The sequence below is a fragment of the Notolabrus celidotus genome, unplaced genomic scaffold (genome assembly GCF_009762535.1).
Source record: "Notolabrus celidotus isolate fNotCel1 unplaced genomic scaffold, fNotCel1.pri scaffold_203_arrow_ctg1, whole genome shotgun sequence".
NCBI classification, from domain to species: domain Eukaryota; kingdom Metazoa; phylum Chordata; class Actinopteri; order Labriformes; family Labridae; genus Notolabrus; species Notolabrus celidotus.
In genome coordinates, this window is record NW_023260058.1 from 4,657 (window position 1) to 28,528 (window position 23,872).

General features: G+C 44.9%; 1 protein-coding gene across 1 annotated transcript in view; it reads left to right on the forward strand.

Annotated features, from left to right (window-relative positions):
• Nucleotides 1-298: 298 nt before the first annotated feature.
• The window catches only part of nr5a2 (nuclear receptor subfamily 5, group A, member 2), a 71,944-nt gene continuing 48,370 nt past the window's right edge, over nucleotides 299-23,872 (forward strand). The window contains exons 1-2 of the mRNA XM_034678685.1: nucleotides 299-314; nucleotides 605-1,320. Coding sequence (XP_034534576.1) covers nucleotides 622-1,320 — 699 coding nt within the window. The 5' untranslated portion in view covers nucleotides 299-314; nucleotides 605-621. The remainder of the gene's footprint in view (nucleotides 315-604; nucleotides 1,321-23,872) is intronic.

Here is a 23,872-nt window from a genome sequence, read left to right on the forward strand (position 1 = left end):
TCTGATTTCTAGATTTGAAGAATGAGTCTCAGGGCTTGGAGTGTGGGTAATGCCAGAAAATTAGCTTGGGGGGGTTCAGAGATATTTGTGTTGTCATTTGGATCTCCAAAGATAGCCAGGATTGGATCAGGTTCAATGGTCTTTTGGCAAATATCTAAAAATGCCAGAACATGTGCCCAGCTGTAGATCGAGGTCTAAAAGATGTTTAAACATCATGTGAGGGATTTAAGAGGTTTCATTCTGCAGCCTATGATCAACAAGACGACTACCTCTGTGCTCAGTTGTTTCTTGATATCTGTCAGAGCTGCAACCAGGTCAGATTCCAATGTTTGTTTTGTTCATGCATGCAGAAAGAGCTTCATGCATCCAAACCTGCAAAGTTTAGTCCATCAGCAAGTTAAAATAAAGCAGGATAAGATTTTGAAGACAGGATGATTTGCATGCATGTGCAGGAGGAGGAAACAGACTTGAGTTGGTGTAGTTGAATTTAAATCAGAGTTCTGAGCTTCCTCGTGTTCGAGCACCGTCAAGACCGAGCAACATGTCAGAGATCTGTAAGAGCTAACCTTTCCTCTCCTCTTTCATCCCTCTGTCTTCCCGTCAGCTGTGCGAGCGGACCGCATGCGTGGTGGTCGCAACAAGTTTGGCCCGATGTACAAACGGGACCGGGCCCTGAAGCAGCAGAAGAAGGCGCTGATCCGAGCCAACGGCCTGAAGATCGAGGCCATGACTCAGGTGATGCAAGCTGTTCCCACCGACCTCACCATCTCCTCGGCCATCCAGAACATCCACTCGGCCGCCTCCAAGGGTCTCCCGCTGAGCCACCACGCCGGCCACCACCCGGGGCACCACCACCACCATCACCACCACCATCACCACGCCACCGCCCTGCCCCCCACAGACTACGACCGCAGCCCCTTCGTCACCTCGCCGGTCAGCATGGCGATGCCGCCGCACGCCGGCAGCCTGCAGGGCTACCAGGCGGCGTACGGACACTTCCAGGGTACGCGCACCATCAAGTCAGAGTACCCAGACCCGTACACCAGCTCGCCGGAGTCCATCATGGGCTACGCTTACGTCGACGCGTACCAGTCGGGCTCACCGCCCAGCTTCCCTCACCTGATCGTGGAGCTCCTCAAGTGCGAGCCGGACGAGCCGCAGGTCCAGGCCAAGATCCTGGCCTACCTGCAGCAGGAGCAGGCCAGCCGGGGCAAACACGAGAAGCTCAACACGTTCGGCCTCATGTGCAAGATGGCCGACCAGACGCTGTTCTCCATCGTGGAGTGGGCTCGCAGCAGCATCTTCTTCCGGGAGCTCAAGGTAGGTTTGCACGATCACACTGATGTCATGTGGTGTCAGATATCATGCAGGTCACAGGGTTAGACCTCCAGAGAATCTATATCTATACCTGGTCTATGAAAGGCCAGGAAGCAAGGTTCAAGTCAGCTTTACCATGCAGGGTTTTGTGACCTGGAGGGGATATTTTGAGGTGAAGTGAGGGAAGCTGTTTTCCTCTACCTTCCTGTTTCTCAGTAACGGCGGCGGCGGCGTCGTACTCCACGAGTTAATTCTCTTTGCAGTGAGCCTTTAATAAATTATCCCACATTTTGTTTCAATGCCAAGTCTTTCACGGCGCTGTCATCCATAATTGACAGTACTTTACACAGTTCATGAACATCATCTGCTCAATCCTTTATCTTCAACGGGCCTTTAATCTTCCTCTTCTTTATGCACTGGCTCCACATTAATACAGAGTACGCCGCGCTGTCTGCTCCCAGCTGCCACCGCTGCCCGTCCCGCCGCCTGATCAAAATGCAGCAGCGGCGCCGCGTTTACCCCGCGTGTGACACGTTCTGCCGATGAGTTGTGAAAACTTTGACGATGAGCTTCGGGCACTTTTCACACTGTTACAGGGTCTTAGTGTGAGGGTTTGATGTGGACTGAATACCGCCCGTCTCCCCTTGAAGTAGTTCTTGTGATCTGAGTGGGAACACACTGTGTGATGATGGGAGACGTTTGGTATTAGCATACCGGTCAAACACAGTCAGAGAGGGGGACCAATCACACGGAGAGGAATTGTGAGCTCATTGGAGGAATTTAAACAAGCGGACTCTTTTAAAAGAACACATTTCAATCCAAACTGACCAATCCACACCAACCAAACTACCCACAAACGCCTCGGTGTGTGAATGTGTTAATTCCCACCCATTCATCAGCGACCTCAGGGGAAGCTTTCTGAACATGTGTGTGTGTGTGTGTATGTGTGTGTGTGCTGGCGGCGTCTTTATTCCCTCTGAATGAAGGTTAATGTTCAGAGCGACATGAAAGGTGTTTGATTAGTCTGTGTTCACCTGGTTTTCCTCCCGGTGTCTGACTCCTTTTGTCTGTTTGTTTCAACACCTCATCGCCAAAGGCTCAGCTGCATATTCATGGGCAAAAAAAAAAAAAAAAAAGCCCCACTAATATTTAATATTATTGTGTTTTCAAAGGGGAAAATAACACAGGAAATAAATGAAATATTAAAAACAGAGCCAATTACGGCGCAGACAAGAGTCCTTGAGAAACGCATGTTGACATTTAGCACGCGCCGTGTCCCCGCTATTGACATTTTCCACATTTGTATTTGCATTCAGCTGGGTAGCATCCCACACACACACACACACACACACACACTCTCAGTCTCGCCGCTGGGTGTGGCCACAGCTAATAACTGTGTATGCTTTGCCCATTAACTTTGAATGATCATTTTGCTCCACTGTGCAGCCTCTTTATTTCTCACACCCTCGCACTAATTCAATTACCTCGCCCACTTGTGTTCGTTACTCTGTGATTTGCTGCTGAATGAACTGTCATTATGTCGGTCTAATGACTGCCCATAGTATTGCAGCTTGATAGTAATTGTACAGCGTGCGTGTTACAAAGGTGGAGGATGACCTGAGCTCGTCCTGCTCCTGTTACACACGGCCCATTGGTTCAGGAGCGGCGGGGGCGTATTTCACTAAGTGAGGGAGATAATTGAACCGAACCCCTCCTCTGCCTTTTTTTTTTTTTTAAAGACCCATCCAAAGCACCAGAGAGGGATGGAGGGTTATAATGTGCTAGCTGTGGCTCTGATGGTTTTTCCCACACAGTCTAGAATCCCCCCGTTCCTGCTTGTTGCTAATTATCAGGAGGACTGCTGAGCAAGGCTTAGCAACGAGGATGAGCGGGAGAATAATTACTCCATAAATCAATCCATTTATTAAGGGTTCAATCACAACGATATTTATTCCATGACATAACAGGCAGGTATAGACTTACATTACAGAGACCTACATTAATCCAGCACCAGCAAGCATTTAGAAACAGGAGTAAGATAAAAACTTTCCTTTCAACAGGCAGATAACTCAAACAGAACCAGACTCTAAGAAGTCAGCCATCATAGACTGTTCCCTGAGACTGGATGTCTTTGCTTTTAGAGACTGTCTCAAGTGGACACTTTGGAATTACAGCTTTCTGTATTTTTGCAGTGGCTTCATTTTCACTAGAGGTTGAAGTCCTGACAGTCTGCCTGAAACTAGGCAGGATGGATGGGCAGAGGGAGAGAGAGATGATAATAATAATAATATTAATAATAATAATTATAATAATAATAAAAGTAATATTAATAATGATAATAGTACAAAAACAGTTTTAATAATATGAATGGTAATAATAATAATAACAATAATATTTAAAGTACAAATAATATTAATAATAATTAATAATAATAATAATAATATAAAAGATATGATTAATTGTAATAATAATAATGATAATAAATACAAGTAATATGAATAATAATGATAGGAATAATAAAAATAATAAAAACAACAATAATGATAACATCAATAATAATAATGATAAAGATAATAATCATAACAACAATTAAAACAATATTAACACAAATAATAAAAAGTCATAACAAAATAATAAATGTAATTACAATAATCCTAATAATATTAAAAAATATTAATTAGAATATAAATAACAATAATAATGGTAATAGTTAAAACATTATAATAATAATAATAATAATAATAATAATAATAAAACCACTACTTATAATGTGACTGGAAATATTTTTCTGAGCCATTTTTAGCTCTAATTTTTTTTTGTTCGGTTATATATAAATTTGATAGTTTGTTGTTTTTGCTAAATATGGCTTTTTTTTTATTATTTTTTTACCAAAAACTAAATAACAACAACTCACAAACCACATTAAACATCAGCCTGGTCCCCTCTCTCTATATGTGTTCACACTAACAGTCTAATGGATGTTCATCAGTCGATCTCCACAGATCCTGAAAATGTCTTAAATTAAATAGTTTCACAGCTCAGTAATGCTCCCATTGTTTTAACATGTAATCCTCTTATTCAGGTTAAACTGTAATATGTTTCTGAACCCTCCTGACCTTTGACCCCTCCCATTCATTTAGACCTGACTTCTAGATGTGAGGTCAAGCCTGGGATTCAGAGAGACAGGAAGCAGAGCTGAATAAAAAGTTTGTCACAGGAGCGGCGTGGTGCTGTAGGAAGCTATAAATACACACACACACACACACACACACACACACACACACACACACACACACAGACATTCCCACATTAAGACACAGACAGCACTCACACATAACGCACAGCCCCTCTCACTATTATTAGCTCCGTAAGAACAAAAGAATCTCTCCGGTAATAGAGCCAAGCTTGGAGGGTGTGAGCGAGGCGTCTGCCAAAAGAAGTGTTTAAAGATTTAGTTTCCATAAGTTGGCCTCGGTCACGGGACTCATAAATATTTAGCCATTAGGAGAACCTTCTGAAGAGCTCCCCCCATTCTTCTCCTGCGCCGCACGCCGCCTCTCCACGTCCCCCCCCCTCACGTCTCCCCCCTCGTCTTTCTGGGAATGAGGCATGACGTGAGTTTATTTCTAACACCTTGGATCCCAGAAGTTGGGGTGGGCTCTCACCCCCGCAGCCGGCCCAAGTCTTGATTGGTTTAACACATCGACGGATAGAAGAGTCGGGTCTGCTGAACCGGTTTTAGAATCAGTCAGAGAGTGGATGAAGGAAAGTTTCAGTCTGGTTCTTTATTATGAGTTTGAGCAGACTGCAGACAGGTGCATGTGTGGAAGGAGGGCCATGTGTGCACTGTGAGGCTGTGTTGTGAGAATCATTTAAGGTTTATTATGAGCGTCTACTCTCTGATAGTTGGGTCTATTTCTGAGCGTATGGCGGTATCTGAGTGAGATCTAAAGAGGGGGAGACACATGTGTTTGTCTCTCAGTGATATTTGCTGGCACAAGCTTCTCCTCCTCCCCTCCCCAGGCCCGCCTGTCCTGCAGTGAACCCCTCTGCACGCCCTGGTGCCAACCACACACCAAAATCCACTTTAAAAGGCCTCTATGAGATTTCTACTTCATGAGGAAATGCATTCTGGGAAATGTAGGAATTCTTGGACAGGAGATGAGAAGACGAGATACTGCTTTTTTGCAATTTTGTCAACTTAAAATGTGCATTACTTTACAAAAAGAGGTTTAGCTTATGAATCTGACTGAAACAGAAGAATAAAAGTATATATTCATGGAGATGAAATCATGAAGATGTGAAATAAAAAACACAACATCAGAAAATTTGATGTTTTCTTCATAAAAACTAGAAACACAGACGTCTTCAAAGCGCCTCTTCTAGTGTTCCTGTTATTGCTGAATGTGAGATCGGACTACTCTTAGTCTGCCAGCGCTTGCATGTGTTTACCTGCGTGTGTGTGTGTGCGTGTGTGTGTGTGTGTGTGTGTGTGTGTGTGTGTGTGACTCATACTGTAGCCTGCCCAGCGCTGCCCTCTCCTCCATTGTTCCAGCCGCCTCAAACACAATGAGAGGGAGAACTTAGCGGGGCAATCGGGACTATTGATGATTCATATGTTTATATCTCACCTTCCTAGTTGTGCTCCCTTTTCACCCTCCCCCCCTCCTCCCCCTCCTCCCCCTCCTCTTCCTCCTCTCTTCACCCTTTAATAAAAGGATGTGTGTCTGGTGTTGGGACAGTGTGCACTTTTGTGCGCCTTGTCGACACACAACAAACAGAGGCTGATGATGAAGCGGCGGAAATGACGGCGTTTGGAAAGAGTTTGGCGTGGTCCGGTGTGTTCAGGCGGCTCGATGTGACAATAGAGAATAAAATACGCTTTTACAATTCGTGCACGGATTAAATACAGGAAGCATCTCTTTATTTAGAGCCTGACTTATTTAGACATGTCCTCTGAGGGACAGCCTTTTAACTTTGTGATGAATGTGTCCCAAAATATTAAGTTTGCACAGTCTGGTGGGGCGTCGTTAGTCTAGCGGTTTAAGCATGCGCCCCATGTACAGAGGCATCGTCTTCAATTCAAACTTTATTTATAAACACCTTTCATACAGACGAGCATGCAGCTTCACAAAAGAACAGAGAGACAGAAAACAACAGAAATGGTAAAACAATAAAAGATATAATCATAAAAAAAAATACTTTAAAAATAAATTAGGTAAAATCAATGAAATAAGGAAGGGTAGAAAGCAAAAGTGAAAATCTGTTAAAATTAAAAATAGCAGATAAATACAAGAAATAAATAGATGTTGCTGAAATAATAATGATAATAATAATAATAATAATAATAATAATAATAATAATGCTTATAATAATGCTAATATTCAAATTATTATTATTATTATTATTAATAATAATAATAAAAAATAAATAAATAAATAAATGCTAATAATAATAATAATAAATAAAAAGAAAAAATAATTAATAAAAATGATAATAATAATAATAATAATGCAGTCTAAATATAAATTACTCCAAATTAAAAGCCAGTTAAAAAAGCTAAGTCAAAGTCAAGTCAAACTTTATTTATAAAGCACATTTAAAAAACAACCGCAGTTGGTCAAAGTTCTGTACAAGCTTAAAAACACAATCAATAAAAACAAATAGTAATTAAAAAATAAAAGATATTGAAAAAAACAACAGATAATACAAGAAAAAGCCACAATAAATAAAATCAAATAAAATGTTAGGATGTCTCACTCAACAAGTATTAAAAGCCAATGCAAAGAGAATGCTTCAACATTCAGACCCTTTGTCTCTCCAGTCTTTAGTTGAATTTTAAAATCACTCAGAGAGCTCGCTGTCTTAATATCCAGAGTCAGAGAGTTCAGAGTTTAGGGTCATAAAAACAGAAACATGTCTCTCTTTGTGAGGAACATTTAAAAAGGAGGACCTCAGTGATCGAGCTGGAACATAAAATGACCTCATCGCAGCGGTCGCTGGTTCGACTCCCGGCCTCTTCCCCCGCTCTCTACTCCCTCACGCTTCCTGTCTCTCTTCAGCTGTCCCATCCATTAAAGGGAACACACCCAAAAATAACCCTAAAACAAAAACACACAGCCGTGTGAGTATGTAAATGAGGTCAGACGACATGAAGAGATGAAACATATCCAGAAACCCTCAAGGATGCAAATATGTTTTGACCTGCAGGTGCATCAGAGCTAAAGCTAACTTCTTAGCATCTTATAATCTCATGCTAACACATTGAAACACAGTTTCTGCAGGACCAGTCGTCATGGCAGGAATATGAATCTGTTTTTTCCATCCTGAGAACAGTCAGTAAAATTGGTGTGTGACTCTGAATTGTTATTTCAGTGTCATGCTGAGGATGGCATGTAGTTTGAATCTGTCTGAGTAAAGCTGAGTGTAACTTTATCCACATATTTAGTCCGTCCAGCTGATAAAAGCGTAGCACGGAGGAAAGGAGCCGTGACGTTTTGAAATGTGGCTTCTCTGTTTATTGAAGTCGTCCTGGGACGGGTTTTCGGGGGGCTTCAGACAGGTTTCTGTGCTTCTCTGTCTCTTTCATTCTCTCATCCTTTTTTTCACTTTCGTCTCTCTGCATGTAGCGGGGAATGGCAAAAGCAGAACTGAGGGCCATTAAGTTGAGGAGGAACTGTATTAGAAGTCCTGTTCCCTGGGAAAGCTCCCAGCTGAGACGGGGCGGCCATATTGGATAAACAGATGGCCGGGGAGAGGAAAGGACAGGCGAGGAGAAACAGAGGTGAAACAAAGAGGGGAGATGAGACGAGGAGATTAGGAATGTAGAGAGAGAGCGGAGGAGAGCGCAGAACGAGGAAGGGGAGGAAAACGTTAAAGGTGATGTGATTGAGGAGAGGAGGAACAGATTAAGGCAGAGACAGGAAGGGTAAAAGGGCAGGAGAGGGTGAGACAGCCCATGAAGAGCGGGGCAGAAACACAGAGTGTGTAACTGGTGTTTACACTTCAGGAGCACATCAGGATTAAAACAACACGGACTCTCACAGCAGACACACGTTTAAAGGAGGAACACGTTCTAATAAACTGAGCTCATGTTTACTTTCAAATTAAAACATCCACTCTTCATAAATGAGATCTTTATTGTTCTCTCCGCCTCTTTATGTTGTCCATCATGTCCTGGTGATTATAAAAAGGCAACATATGCACATTATAATTTAGTGTGTAGCTCATGAAGGTTAGTTGGTAAATTAAAGAAAGGGTTCCCAAACTTTTTAGTCCGTGCCCCCCAAAATAAGTGAAAACTGGAGACCCCCAAAGTCCTGAAGTGGTTGAATGTTGCTCACAAGTTCTGCAGGCAAGAACTTTAAAGGTGACATATCATGCAAAATTGACTTTCTAATGGTTCTTTACCTGAAATCTGTGTCCCTGTCTACAAACCCCCCGAGAATGAAAAAAATCCATTCTGCCCCTGTTCTGATTTCTCCACCTTTCTGTAAATGTGTGCTGAAACCAGCCGTTTCAGACTTCAGTGTTTTTCATACGTCACAACGCCATCCGGTCTGTAACAGGAAGTCAGAGCTCGGAGCTTGTTCAGCCCATAGACTGTATAAAATACAACTCAACCCCTCCTCCGTTTTTCATTCCCTGCACACATGTGTGCTAACAAGGAGCTTAGGAGGGAGGCATGCTAGTTGTAGGCTGTCTTAATAAACACAAAGGTCGCTTTGACTCCCCACGTCTGCAGATTTGAAGATCTAGTGGATGATTTTTAGTTTTCATGGAAAAGTGCTAGCGCTAGTTAGCATAGCCACATAGCTACATGTTGGTAGCTGTGTACCAAGACACACGTCGACATGCTGATAAATAAAACAACAAGAAACACTAAATCTGTGACCAATGGTTCAGAAAGGTCCTGCTGCAGGCGCCTCTCCGTCAGGATCAGATTCTGGATCAGATTCAGAGGGTTGAAGTAACGCGGGTCTGTGAGCAGCCGTGTATATTCAGCCAACATGTAAACATTAGATCAACGTGCTGGAGAGCCGAGGCCACACCCACTTCCTGAGGGGGCGTGGTCAGAGGGAAAACAGAGTGTTCTGAGGAGGAATGAAGAAGAGGGTTTTTCAGGCAGACCAGAATCTGATTTCAAAGTGTTTTTTTTGAGCATAAACTTTAAAGACATGTTTTGGGGACCTCTTAGACCAATATATGTTGATGAAAAAAGCGTGATATGTCACCTTTAAAGGTCAATCCAGAAACCTGCAGATTTATTTCTTATTTATTAACGACTAGAATCTACATAATCTCCTCAAAGAAGAAAACTGATGACGTCTTTTATTTACATGTTTTTATCTCATATTTGTACTAGAACAGTGTTAATGACATTAAACAGGCTGAATGCAGAATTTCTAAAACTGTACAAGCTGCTAAATCAAAGTTATCAAAGCATTTCTCATAACCAAACCTTTGAGTTTGAATACAAATTTTAAATGTTGTTTTTTTGGATCATTTGTTTTTAATTAAAAGATTATTTATTGAATTGAATATTTTAACGAATTGATTTGTCGCATTAATTTAGAGGAGTTATTTCTGAGGATGTATTTGTTTATTTATTATTTATATTATTATAAATATATATTTTATATTTTATTTTAAAACCTTTTTTTTTTAAATGTTTTCCTTATTTCTTAAAAAAAAAATAAGCCACCATACAGGCGCTGTTTTATTTCAAAGACACAAGAAATAAGAAAAGAGAGTTTTTGAATGAATTAATCTTAATTGTGTCAAATTTAGTTTCATGCAGGTGTGATCCAAAAAATACATTTAAAACATTTAATGCATTTTAAAAAATCTAAGGAAAAAAAAATTGCCCTGCACCTTAAATTGTCCAGAAATAACAAACATATATATATTATGAAATTATGATATCTTTCTTTTTTGTTTTAATAACCTGAAAGCTAAACTGGGACAGGAGTTGGAAACTAGCTCTCGCTTTAATCTTTAAATGTGAAGCATCAGCTGAAACAGGCAGATGTTGTACAATGCAATTTGCAATGTCCCGTTCAAATAAACTAATAGGATAAATACGTAAATTCTCTATTTTTAGCCGGCCTGCTCTTATGAACTCTCAAATTCTAATTTCAAAAGGAAAATTAATAAATTAAAAAATAGAAATAAATCAGTGAGAAGCTAAAACTCAAAACAAACTCTAGCATATCTCCTCTGAGCGTCTCCCTGTCCGTCAATCACTCTGTGACGGATCCCTCAGGAGGAGCAGGAGGAGCAGGAGGAGCAGGAGGAGGAGCAGGAGGAGGAGGAGGAGGAGGAGGAGGAGGAGGAGGAGCAGGAGGAGCAGGAGGAGGAGCAGGAGGAGCAGGAGGAGCAGGAGGAGCAGGAGGAGCAGGAGGAGCAGGAGGAGCAGGAAGGCTGTGTTCACACCTCACACCTGAATATTCCCCACTTATAGATTTACCTGAGTGAATAAGGTCCTCTGATGCCCCCTCTCTACCCTGCTGCATAATCTCCCCCCTCCTCCCCTCTCCTCCCCTCCTCCCCTCTCCTCCCCTCCTCCTCCCTGTCCTCCCCCTCCATCTACATCCATAAATATTACATGAATTTACTTTGGTGAAATTATATTTACTCCTCCTCCCTCTCCGCTCAGACTTGAGGGTCTTCCTTTTTATTTCTTGCACATGCACACACACCTTGTTTTCTCTGTGACCTATCTGGGAGCAGTTTCATCTCAAGGTGCATGCGTGTGTGTGTGTGTTTGTGTGTGTGTGTGTGTGTGTGTGTGTGTGTGTGTGTGTGTGTGTGTGTGTGTGTGTGTGTGTGTGAGAGAGAGGCGGTGTATTGCCCCTGCCCTGCTTTGACCGCTGAAGCACCTTTTCTTTTTTTCTTCACACCTCATAACTGAGTGGAAATTAATAAGCCGTTTTAGGCGTGATCTGTGAACCCTGGGAAGTGGTATACACACACACACACACACACACACACACACAGATTCAGAGCCTCCAGCTGCAGTGTCTGTCTTGTCATAGAGGTCAATGGGTCCCCCCCCCATCCACCCTCCACCCTCCACCTTCCATCCCCACAACAACCTCCCTCCCTACACCCCAATCCTGACAAACTGCGAGCGTGATGGGGTTGGCGGCCGCATGCAGTTGGCAGAGATTTGTAACCGTGTCCCTGGTCCATTGCATTTGAATTATTCGGCAGGCTGTGATGCCCCCCCCAAACACACACACACACACACACACAGACACACACATGCACATGCACGCTGCACAGCATACTTTACTTTGGCTGGGAATAAAAAAGGTGTAGAGCAGGATTGTGGAGAAAAGAAGGATGTAGGAAAGGAGACGTGGAGTTTAAATGAGTTACAGACGGAGACGGGAGTGAGATGGAAACTTTGAAGGAAAGTTAGAGAGACAGGTTGAGAGAGAGAGAGAGAGAGTGGAGGAGGACGGGACAGATAGAGAGATATGGACGCTGGAAGAGTAGAAGGAGTAGAGCGAGGTTAAAAGGGAGGATGAACGGTGCTGTGGGGGGGCAACGACCAAGGGCGAGAGGAGGAGGAGAAAGAAAAGAGGGGGCACAGTGAAGGACAACAGTGGAGGGTGTGGAGGGGGTGAAAAGAGGACCGCGAGGTTGGGGGGGTGGGGGTGTGTGTGTGAGGGGGAACAGGTGGAAGGTTAATGGGCCTGGAGCGGATCCACCAGACGCTCTCGGGCTTGATATATGGGCGCAGGGCCCGGCGCGGGGCGGAGGCTTTCAAAGATATATTATTTCATTTGAGGAGCAGCACCATTCTGGACGACAACCCCACCCACCCTGCCCCACACCCCCACCCTGCCCCCCTAACAGCCCGGCATTTGTCCGGTGATAGATGACCCCCCCCCCGCTGCAGATACATGTACAGTATTGTTTCTCTAACACGTGTGAGTCCTCTCGTACTATGCAAGAGACTTGTCTACATTTCTTTCTCCTCCTCCCTCCTCCTCCTCCCTCGGTGTCTCACCCGGCCGCTCTTATGGCCGCCTGTGTTTTTTTAAGTTGCTATTTTAGTGGTAACAATATCTGTTTGATCAGGAGCACAGGGACGGAGCAGGAGTTTTGGGAGGGAGGGGAGTTGCCGGGGTAGGAGAGCGGTGGGGGTTCACAAAGGCCTCTTTTCATTCATAAATTATTGAGCGTTTTGAAAGACATCACTCACTCCTTTTCATAAATACTGTAAAACTGCCTCCAGTTCTTCTTCTTCTGTCAATTCCTCCAATGTGGGACGGAGGAGTGGATTTCTTTTGGATGCTTTTTAAAGACGCAGCGTGCGGTCGCTCACAAAGAGAACATGAATGAGATTTAATGGTTCAGAAAGCTGCAGGTTTGGACTCCAGAAACCATGAAGCCACAAGTCCCCCCACATAAAACCTCAGAGTCCTCCAAATCCTGCAAAGCTTAAACATCAAGTCCCCCAGTGTCCTCCTCCCGTCCCCCCTGATGGTTGCACTCTGATCTTCAAGACACAGTTTTTCCAAACACCGGATTGGTCCCGTAAGGTCCAACCTCAGGGGACTTCAGGAGGCCGGAAGGAAGAACAGGAAACTTGTTAAAAGAGAAGATTTAAGGTCGCCCGTCCCGAAGGAGACGACGTAGGTTAAGAGGTTTTAACGTACGCAGAGGTCTGCTCATCTACTTGTTGCTTTGATGAGGGATGAAAGGCTGTCATGAGGGACGAGTTTACAGAGCGGCGGCGATGATGGACTCGACTGTCCTCGCAGGGACGGCTTCCCCTTTCGCTCGTTTGAACATTTCACCGAAATTTCATTCAGAGCAGAACTCAGCCGAGACGCCGACCTGTCGACAGACGGACTCTGACTCTGTCGCTTTAACCCAACGTCTGCACTCCGGCAGGAGACACATTTCTCCATCGTCTTCCTCCGCCTCCTCAAAGCGCCCGCTGATGAAACAGCAAAGGGGAAAACACAATAAACAAAAAAATTGTCCCCACCTCTGCTGTAGTTTTTCATTTTCAGGTAAGTTAACTCGGCCTGATTCGCATTTGTGAGCACTTTGGGCGTTCGGCAGGAGAAGGAGCAGGTTTTGTTTAAGTCTTGTTTGAGGATGATCAGGGTAAAAGCCTTTTTTATTGGCAGGTCATGCTGCTTGTTAAGACGCTGACGCAGGTGACTAGGCTGCGCTGTTAGCCTCGGTGGCCCCGAAATGACACGGTTGTTGTTTTCACAAGTTGGCGAGAGTCAGTCAAATCAGCAGAGAGAGAGAGAGAGAGAGAGAGAGAGAGAGAGAGAGAGAGAGAGAGAGAGAGAGAGAGAGAGAGAGAGAGAGAGAGAGAGAGAGAGAGAATAAAGGAAACAAAGTGGATATGGGGGACTTGATTTAGCTGACCGGGCCACTAACAAATCAACTCAGCTGCGTGCAAACACTTTACACGCTCCTGCAAAGTACAAAGAAACTTTCTCCTCCTCCTCCTCTTCCTCCTCTTCCTCCTCCTCCTCCTCCTCCTCCTCCTCGCCGTCTTAAATCCACAGTTTATGCAGGAACACTTCACCTCCATCAGAAAGCCGAAACATGGTGCTGCAACAAAAGGAGGAATAAGAAGTGATCTCCCTGTTATCTGCAGGAAGAGGAGGAAGAGGAGGAGGAGGAGGAGGAGGAGGAGGGTGAGGGTGCCAGTGTGCTGTCAGACGGACGGGCGGTGACTGTGCCGGCGTTCTGCTCCTAAATAGCTCCTGGTTATAAGGTTTCCTGGAGGTCAGAGGGGACGAGGTGTGGCTGCTGCAGCCTTACGCCGACCCCCGACCTCTAAACTAAACTCACCAGGAGGAAATATGCAAACCTGTCAGCTCATTTATCTTCCTCTTTTACACCCGCCTGTTTGGAATCCTGCAAAATGAAGAAGCAGCTTCAATCAGGCAGCCTGGGTGGAGTTGTGGATACATGAACATTTAAAGGCCTCATCTTGTCCTCCTCTCTCTTTCAATATATTTATTCTTAAATCAAGATTTCACAATACACAAAAACCCCACAAAGAAAATAAACCCATAATGCTCCCACAGATCATACCACATTTTAATGTCAGGAGACTCTTCATCCAACCATTTCTGGAGAATAGAGAGCCGTGCCGCATAGAGCAGGTCTAGACCACTCTATGTTAAATTATGAACAGAGACCCAACACCAAGACAGGGTAAGACTCAGTCTGACCCCACCTTAATCCACCATGAGCATTGCACCTCACAGTATTTAGCTAGTTACAGGGGAGAGGACAAACTTCCTTTAACAGGCAGAAACCTCCAGCAGGACCAGACTCATGTTAGACACACATCTGCTGAGACCGTGTTGGGTCTGGAAAGACAGATAGAGGGGAGTAAGAGAGAGAAGTGAGTCCAGACCGTCCGCAGCAGGAGGACGTCTACGGCAGCTCAGAGGAATCTACGAGACAAGGGAGCTCAGGGACTCCAGAAAGGACTACGGTTAGTAACTTTAATGGGACAGGGAGAGTTAAAGTAAGTGATGAAGGGGTTGGGGGGAAGGGGGTGAGTTAGGATCCCAGTGTGTCAGTGTGCCAGTTCCCCCGGCAGTCTAAGCCTATAGCAGCATAACTAAGACCTGGTCCAAGCCTGATCCAGCTCTAACTATAAGCTTTATCAAAAAGGAAAGTTTGAAGCCTACTCTTAAAAGTAGAGAGGGTGTCTGCCTCCCAGATCCTGACTTGTAGATGATTCCAAAGGAGTGGGGCCTGGTAACTGAAGGCTCTACCTCCCATACTACTTTTAGAGACTTTAGGTACAACTAGCAGGCCTGCATGTTGGGAGCGTAGAGTTCTAGAGGGTTAACAGGGCACTATGAGGTCTTTAAGATACGAGGATGTCTGATTTTTAAGAGCTTTGTAGGTTAAAAGAAGGATTTTAAATTCTATTCTACATTTTATTGGGAGTCAGTGTAGAGAAGCTAACACTGGTTGAATCTAATGCCAATACAAAACTAAATGGATTTAAAGGAACATCAGTTTTAAATATCTTCTTAATTTCCATTTGGACAGATTGCCAAAAACTTTGAACTTTAAGTACCACAGCTAGTTTTACATTTACAACAAAATGATGAGCACATGGAGTCATATTTACTTTGAATAGCTGGGGTTACATGCAGTCTATGAATCATTTTGTTTTGCATTTCATAGGATTTGTTAGAACATGTCATTTTCTTTGCATCTTGTCCTTCTTTAGTGCCTCTACATGAGACTCAGAACTTGACCCGGGTCAGTAAGAGCAACAAAGCGCCCTCAGCGTCTTGTGTTCCGATGTTGCGTGGCCTCAATTATCTGCGTGTAATCCGGCCTCTCTGGAGGTTGCGCCGCTTTCGTCACCCGCTTGTCAACAGTTGTCCCCCAATGTCTATTTCTGATGCTTATTTACGGCTCGTCTATTCTGGATCAGGAGCTGAGGGGGAGGCGTGGGGGAGGCGGGGGGGAGGGAGAGGTCCAGGAGACAATAGATAAGACAGAGGTGGAGCTGAGTGGACAGCTTGTCTTCCACTTTAAGAGTGGAGGAGTATTTATATTCCTCTGGAAAGGCGAGTGATTGAATTCGCCGGGCGGTGACTGACGCGTGTAGTTCACCGCGGTAACTCTAGACTCTGTGGTCGTGTTGTGACGACGAGCGAGAGATTTCAAACACCGACCCAGACGGGGGGAAAATGGCGTCGGCCCAACCGGCAAAGTAGGACAAAGACACCTGTTCCTTGTCCCGGTTTTGAAGCGCCCGCCTCTCCCCTCTGGTTCTGATTTCTCCCTCGCTCCCTTTCTTCCTCTCAAACCGCAGCAGTAACATTTATTAGTCTCACACCATCCCCTCTTCCTCACCTCTCAATCTGTCAATCTCTGCCAAAACGCCATAAACGTGAACCTGGCACGAGCCGCGGGTAAACGCTTCCACACATGTGAAGCAAAGGCATGACGCTAATAACAGGCGTTACAGACGGCGTTCTTTATGGATGGCGTTCTTTCAGAGGGGATAAAAACCAGGCTTTTCAAACACGCCGAAACAACGAGCGGCAATAAACCAAACATGCTGAGAGGAGAGTCGGAGAGGGAGAGGTGGCGACAACATCGTTAAACTTCTAGAAATGAACCAGGGATGCTGAGCACAACCCAAAAAGGACCGAGTCTTCAGGTGGCGACGCGTGCTCTTAACCTTCCCTGAGGCTGCAGCTTTACACGCCACATGTTTAAACTGCACTTCCCATCAGCCCCGGCCGGCGGCTCCAGCAGGCCTCATGCAGCAGCCGCAGAGAGACCTCGTTCTCTTAATACAGACGCGTTCATCGACGAGGATCTGCAGATGCACTTCAGGGAGACGCAGCGCTCCATCTGCTCCACGCCGCGTCTCCGGGTTTGATGCGGCGTCTTCATCGCTCTGACTCTTTACATCTCACAGCCGCTCCGGAAACGCTCAATTAGTTGATTCAGATATTTAATTTGTGCATTGAGGGCTGTGATCTCTGTGATCTCTGGAGCTGAGCCACGTTTGGATTCACAGCTGTCTGCTCAGAAACCCCCCCACCGTCCCCCCGCCCCACCCGGTCCGCCCCCCCTCAGAAAACACCCGGCCCGGGCGCTAATGGGAGTCTGCGTCTCGCTCTCTCAGACGGAAAGCATCGCTGCATCCGTCTCTGCATTTTAAAGCAGCTTCAGTACGTTAAGGTATACTGTGTGTGTGTATACGTGTGTATACGTGTGTGTGTGTGTGTGTGTGTGTGTGTGTGTGTGTGTGTGTGTGAGGCAGCTAATGAGGAATGTCTGCTGTTCTAAATAATACAAAAGAGGGAAGCCTTTAGCCTGTTGTCGTCTTTGTTTCCTCTCTTTCTTCTCTTCCTCTTAACGCACAGACGGCCAGACGGTCTGCCAATGAAAGTTGCACTAAACACACACACACACTTAACACACACACACACACACACACACAGAATCACTGTCATATACATACAGCCTCTTCCTGACTGACAGGTCATCACTCTTCTTATAAATATAATCCAACTTTTCACCAGATTTCTGCACCACTTCCACCAAATCCTACATGCACCCTCTCTCCCCTCCTCACATCCTCACCCTGCACCCTCTCCACCTCCTCGTTTCCTCACCCTGCACCCTCTCTCCACCTCCTCTTCACACAAACACACACTCATAAATTGCAGCATTAACTCAAATAATGATTGCACGGCATGAAAATTCAATGGCTGGGGCTTAATGCCCAGGAATCGCCGGGTAGATTAAGCTCTGGGTGTGTGTTTGTGTGCGCTCGGGGGAGTCTGAGAGGTGCTGGGGGGGGGTGGTGGGTTGGGGGGGGGCGTAGGTGGATCAATAGGAGTTCTATGATCAGGAACCTCACAGACCGTCTGCTCGCACAACTCGTTTTACATGCATTCTCTCCGTCTGCAGAACGGAGAGTGGAGTGGCGGGAAAGAAGCAGGCCGGAGGCTGCATGTGTGTGTGTGTGTGTGCAGGTAGACAGTACTCTCATGCATTTATTGTGTGTGTGTGTGTGTGTGTGTGTGTGTGTGTGCTGTGGTTGCATCATGTGTGTGTGTGTTGGATGGAGTGAAGGAGGAGGAAGGGTTACTTTTGGGAGATGCTGTTCCCTGGGCTGCATCTGTATTAGCGTCTAATGTTCATGTGAATAATTGATTAGGACCTCTCTGTGTTTTTGATAATTAGTTGATAGCTTCTTAGCTCTAAGCCCTGAGATTTCATGCGTGTGTGTGTATGTGTGTGTGTGTGTGTGTGTGTGTGTGTGTAGGCTAGGTGGTCCACTTTTAAAGGTATCCTGAAAACAAACCCTCCTCTCCTCTAAGCCGTGCACTCGTGGATTAACTTTCTGCAGAAACGAGGCAACATTAAATGTGTTGTTTTTTTTTCCCATAACCTCATTTAATTTCTCCGTCTCTAAATAAAAAAAGAAAGCAGAGGAAAACTTGATGTTTGAAATAAATCTGGATGAAATGTTAATAAGATGAAAACACAAAGATGCAGACTCTACCTGGAAATCTAGCGGCCTCTGCAAACAACAATAAACATTGCGTGCATGAAAAGACATCCATTGAAATTCATGCCCGGCCTCTCTCTGGTTCTCTCGCCGTATTGATTTCTCTATCTTTCATATGCTTATGCATCAAGTCAAAACAGAATAGAGAAGTTTGAGCGTGCTCGGTTCATCCTGAATCCCCCGGACGGAGAGCAGAGGGTTTGTTGCCATCGTCAGCGACCTTGGAAAAACAAGACGTTCTTCCTGCTGCAGCTCGCAGACCCGCAGAGACGCTTTGTTTTTCCCGCCTCATGAATGTCGTGCCACGCTTCTTGTTGATTCTCACAGATGTGTGCGATCCAGACTCTTCAGCGTCTTTCTGATCAAGCCTAAACAATCATTCAGAGCAGAGCTCGCTGCACCGGTTCCAGACAGCTGCTGCATTTCCTGTCCGCCGTGATCTCATATCACCAGCTGAAGCAGGAAGCTGCATTACACTGACATCTTGTTTCCTCTGTCTGGACGAGGCTCGGTACAAAGAGATGCTGCTGCAGAGGATGGAGAGATGAAAGAGGAGGAAAGAGGGACCGACATGTTTTCCCTTTTAAATGTAAGTCTGAACACGGAGGATGTCCAGGATGTGAGGTCGTATTAGGAGACGAGGAGATGTAGAAGTGGAGAGGAGGAGAGCGGTCAATCGAAAGCAAAGGCTTCTCTGGGTCAAAGGTCGACCTCCAGAGTCTGTTAATGCAGTCACCGTGGGAACCGATCAATCACGGCGCCGCGTCAGGATCGATGAGATGTTGGCACACGTGGACACAGCAGAGTTCAGCATCCCAGCGTTCATACAGGACCAGGACAGACCAGGACAGGCTGCAGGAAGACCGAGGAGCACGAGTCTGAAATATTAACTTTACTGCGTGACATCAGAGAGTTTAAAAACAGACTTCATGTAGAAACCAGAAAGATGAATTTCCAGCTCCAGATCTGATCGGTTTCTATTCTAGTCAATGTGTTAACTTCCACTGGATCCGGCAGGTCGGAGTCCTCCGGATCAGATCCACAAGACTTCTACTGTTCCTGGATGCCGGAGCACGAAGCATCAATCTCAACAGAGCAGATGGAGCGGGACAGGAAGTCAGGTTTCACCAAAACAAAATGAAAACATCCGGTTAATTTTCAGAATAAAAGACTCTGTGTTATCACCAGATCGTATTTCACTTAACTACAACAACAAACCAAAGTCATGATGAGCGGAGCCATGACCTGGAGTCAACAGGTCAGAGGTTTTCAGAGGACCAGGAAGACAACATGGATGAGGAGAGGAGGAGGAGGAGGAGGATCCTTGATTCAGGGATTACAGAAGGGGAAACCTCGGTCACGTGACTCCAGCTGTCGGGCCGAAAACCACAAAGACCGGACTCACACTGGACCTAAAGTTAAGATTGTGTAATGAGGTGGTTTTATGGCGTCGTATATATGAACACTGAATGGCACTGGTCCAAGAACTGAACCTTGGGGAACTCCTTTTTTAACGTGGTGATATTTCTATATTTTTATAGAGATATGGACAGCTTTAATTACCAATAAATCCTTTACTTATTGATTATACAGTGAAGAAACTAGGGATATAAGTAAGTCAGAGACATTTTAAAAGGGTTGATAGATTTAGGTTGGAGGGAGATGATTCCATGAATCCACAATCTTTCTAAAATCACTCATCACCACGGGAAAATTGGGTCACATGACTCCAGCTGTCCGGCGGTCCTGAAAATGCAGCCGGTGTGTGTTTACAGAAAAGAGAGAATGGAGCTGGATCACAAAGACCGGACTCACACTGGACCTAGAGTTAGGATTGTGCAATGAGGTGGTTTTATATCACCGTATATCTGAACACTGAATGGCACTGGTCCAAGAACTGAACCCTGGGGAACTCCTTTTGTAACGTGGTGATATTTCTACATTTCTATATACAAATGGACAGTTTTGATAAACCAATAAATCCATTACTTATTGATTATGCAGTTAAGAAGCTGGACCGGACACAGATCTGGTGTGAGTCTGATGTCACTCAGCATTTTTGTTAAAAACTGGATTGTTGAAAGCAGGAAGTTGCAGATTCAAACTAGATCTGCAATGATTGATTGATTCATCTGTTGGAATAAAATCAATTGCCAATTCAATTAGTGAGAAAATATTGTTCTTGTGGATTTTCAAGCACAAGTTCCAACTTCTTAAACGTGAGCATTCGGTGTTCACTGTTGTTTTTAAAATGATAAATCTGATTTCAGAAGCAGCTTAAAGATGAGACTGTCCCAGCTTTTCACAGATTAATCAATAACAGCAGTAATCATTCAGTAAAGTAGGTCACAGTGAGCATGGCGCCGGACCAGATAGAAGACAGACCATACACAGATCTGGTGAAAGTTCTATTCCACAGAATCGACTCTCTCATGTCTTTGGTTTGGTTCATCTCTGATTATCTCTTTACTCCACAACACTTCCTCAAACACACGTTTCTCATCCTGGATCTGTAACAATACTTCTCACTCCTTCTTGTGACAATGCTGGTCTTTTCTGATCTCACACATGTCGTGCAGGGCGTCTCTGCAGCCGGTTAGGGACATAATAACAGTCTAAGGTTTCTGTGCGCTCGCTCCGAGTTAAACCCACAGGCATCCTGCACGACCTGATACGTCGGATTAGAGCTACATGCGAGCGACAAACAGGTGCCGCTGACATGAAATGTTGATGAGCACGCACACAATGATATATACACGGTATAGTGTCACATGCGTGAATACGTGGCGTGCATTCACCGTGCAAATCATTGTTGGAGGTATAAAGCTGATGCTAAGTCTGCAGACTTATTGATGGTATCTCTGCACTACTGTTTGAGTCCAGCTTTGTCTCTGAGTCCATGTTGGATTATCGTTAATGTAGATACGAGAATAAACTGACTGCAGGGACTTTAAAGAGTTCAGATCTGTCAGTTTGAATGCATGAGAGGGATTGTCCTGCAGAATAAAGACCTCCTGAGCGACAGTAAAGAGCTCCGTCACCAGAGGAAACTTGCACCTTAAACTCTGCTAACTCTGCAGGTTACAGCTTTTAATTTCATGCATCCGATGTCAGAAAAGTTGAGTCTCCCTGAAGCTAGTTTCAGAGTCTGCAGTATTATCATTCCTCTCCTCCTCCGCCCCCCTCCTCCACCTGCCACCTGCTCATTTTCCCAGCATTCTTATCACCCGGCCAGCCGTCAGATGGAGGCCTGAATGAACTCTCTGCCGTGATAAACAAGAGCTCGTAAGGTGTGGGATAAAACTCTGTGCTGCTGCGTGTGCGTGCGTGTGTGTGTGTGTGCGTGTGTGTGTGGAGAGGAGCAGGGACAGAGTCTGGAACATGCTCCCCCCTCTCTCCCCCGCCCATCAGGTCACATAGCTGGGACATCCCGGGGATTCTGTCACTCACTCTGTTGTTTCTTTCCAATGCGTGTAACTCTATTTGTGGCTTTTGAAAGTTATTGCTGCCAAAAAGGATTTGCGGCGGGATTCAGGAAGCATTTGCTGCTTGATTTAAAACAGTGGTGACTCTCTCTCTCTCTCTCTCTCTCCCTCTCTCTCTGCCTGTCTTTGGTCTTTGTTGAGTCAATATGAAACAGTTTGAGAACACGATCTGATCTCAGGTCAGCAGGGCTGCGTGTGCGAACGCTGGACCGGTCCAACTGCTCCACCGTTTCAGATACATTGATGACCAATTAAGTGAACCAGATTCTGTTGTTGGTGCCGACACCCCACACTGAGACTCTTTTCAATTAAATCACCAAACTAAACTGGAGCAGCACAGCATAATTAAGTGTTCGCGACACTCCGAGAACAACAGGCGCTGTTGTAGGTGAATTAATGCCGGTTCCCAGGTGAATACGGAGCCTGTTTGGCTCAAGGCGAACAGATGCCAAGACAGGACTGCACCAAAGGACGGCTGCTAGAGACGCACCGCCATTGATGTCGGCTTCAAACCTCACCTGTAGTACTCGGAGACGGCATTGATTCCAGTCCAGCACGGAGAGACGGAAAGATGGAAGCACAGCTATTGTTTATGTACGAGTCGTTTGAGGCAGATAAACTCACGGTCGGGCGTCTGAGTGTGTGTGTGTGTGTGTGTGTGTGTGTTCCCCCCCCCTCGTGTTGAAGAAATAGTGTGATTCTCTCCATTCATTAAGGCTCCACAGAAGGAGATTCCATTAATCTGTTCATTAGGCCACATCAAAAATGGAACTACTTATTAAAATCAGATCCAGCTGTGTACTCTCGTTAAAGCCCGCCGTACGTACCAAGCTTAACAATGCTCGTGGCACTCCACCAAAAACCCCGGCCACAAGGAAAGGGGGGGAAGGTTTGGACTACGTTGGCCTGTTTTGACTCAACACACCATGATAATTGCTCCACTCTTAGCAGGGGGCTATGAATAAACATTACTTTTGTCGGCGAGCGTCTGAATGCTCGATTTCCAATTAATTTACATTTGCCCAGAAATGGAGGAATGAATATCTGCTCTTAATCACTATGTTTTATTTTCTCAATTTCCCCCTAGTCTTTTCTCATTCTCTCATTCCCTGTCTGGCACTTTCATTCCCCCTCTAACCCACGCTTGCTTTCTTTTTCTACCTCTCTCTCTCTCTCTCTGGAAAATCCCATTAATCTCAGGCAGTGGTTTTGAACAAAAGCTATGGGCTAAGCGATTGATCCTGGCATTGATCCCACTCGCCTGAACGATCATAAAGGTGTTAAATTGGTTTCTTGGAGGATATGTATTTTTCATCGCTGGCTGCAGCGAGGAGAAGTTCCTGCTTCTTCTCTTTTTTTTTTAACCAAACACCGGTGATGATATTGAAATATTAAACACATCACACCTTGAGAAGGAGTCTTAAATGTGGATTTTTAGGCCGGTTTGAAGTGATTTCTGGGGAGCGTGGTTTTTGTATCAGAAGCTAAATCCTTATTATGAGTTCTGCTTCATTCAAGGACAGACTGAGACTTTGGGAATGTCCACATGCAGCAGGAGAAACTGGGAGACTCCTTCATTTATGTTGTGGAAATTCTTTACACCTTGTTATTAAATCGGTACATTTGGACTCAAACACAGTTCGTCATTCTCACGTCAGGGTCAACGCGCCGTCCTTCCCCTTCCCGAGGTCAGAGAGGAACAGAAGTGTTCTTTAAACTACAGGAGACGAACATTAAGAGCTTTTAAAGAGAGTTTAACTTCAGAGTTTTCTCTTCCTGAAAATGCAATCCAAAGATCTCACAACCTTGAGCCGGCCGCTCCTGGAAATTAAAATCAGAGGAAAAAATCTGACATTACTTTAAAGTGAGGAAACATTTCTACTTTACCTTCAAGGTGCTTCACTTCCAGAGTTTACCTTCAACTTTCTATGAAGAGAACTGAAATCCTTTAAATGAGAAAAAATGAAAACCAGAGAAGTTTGAAATAATGGACGTCACACCGACTTTAAGATTG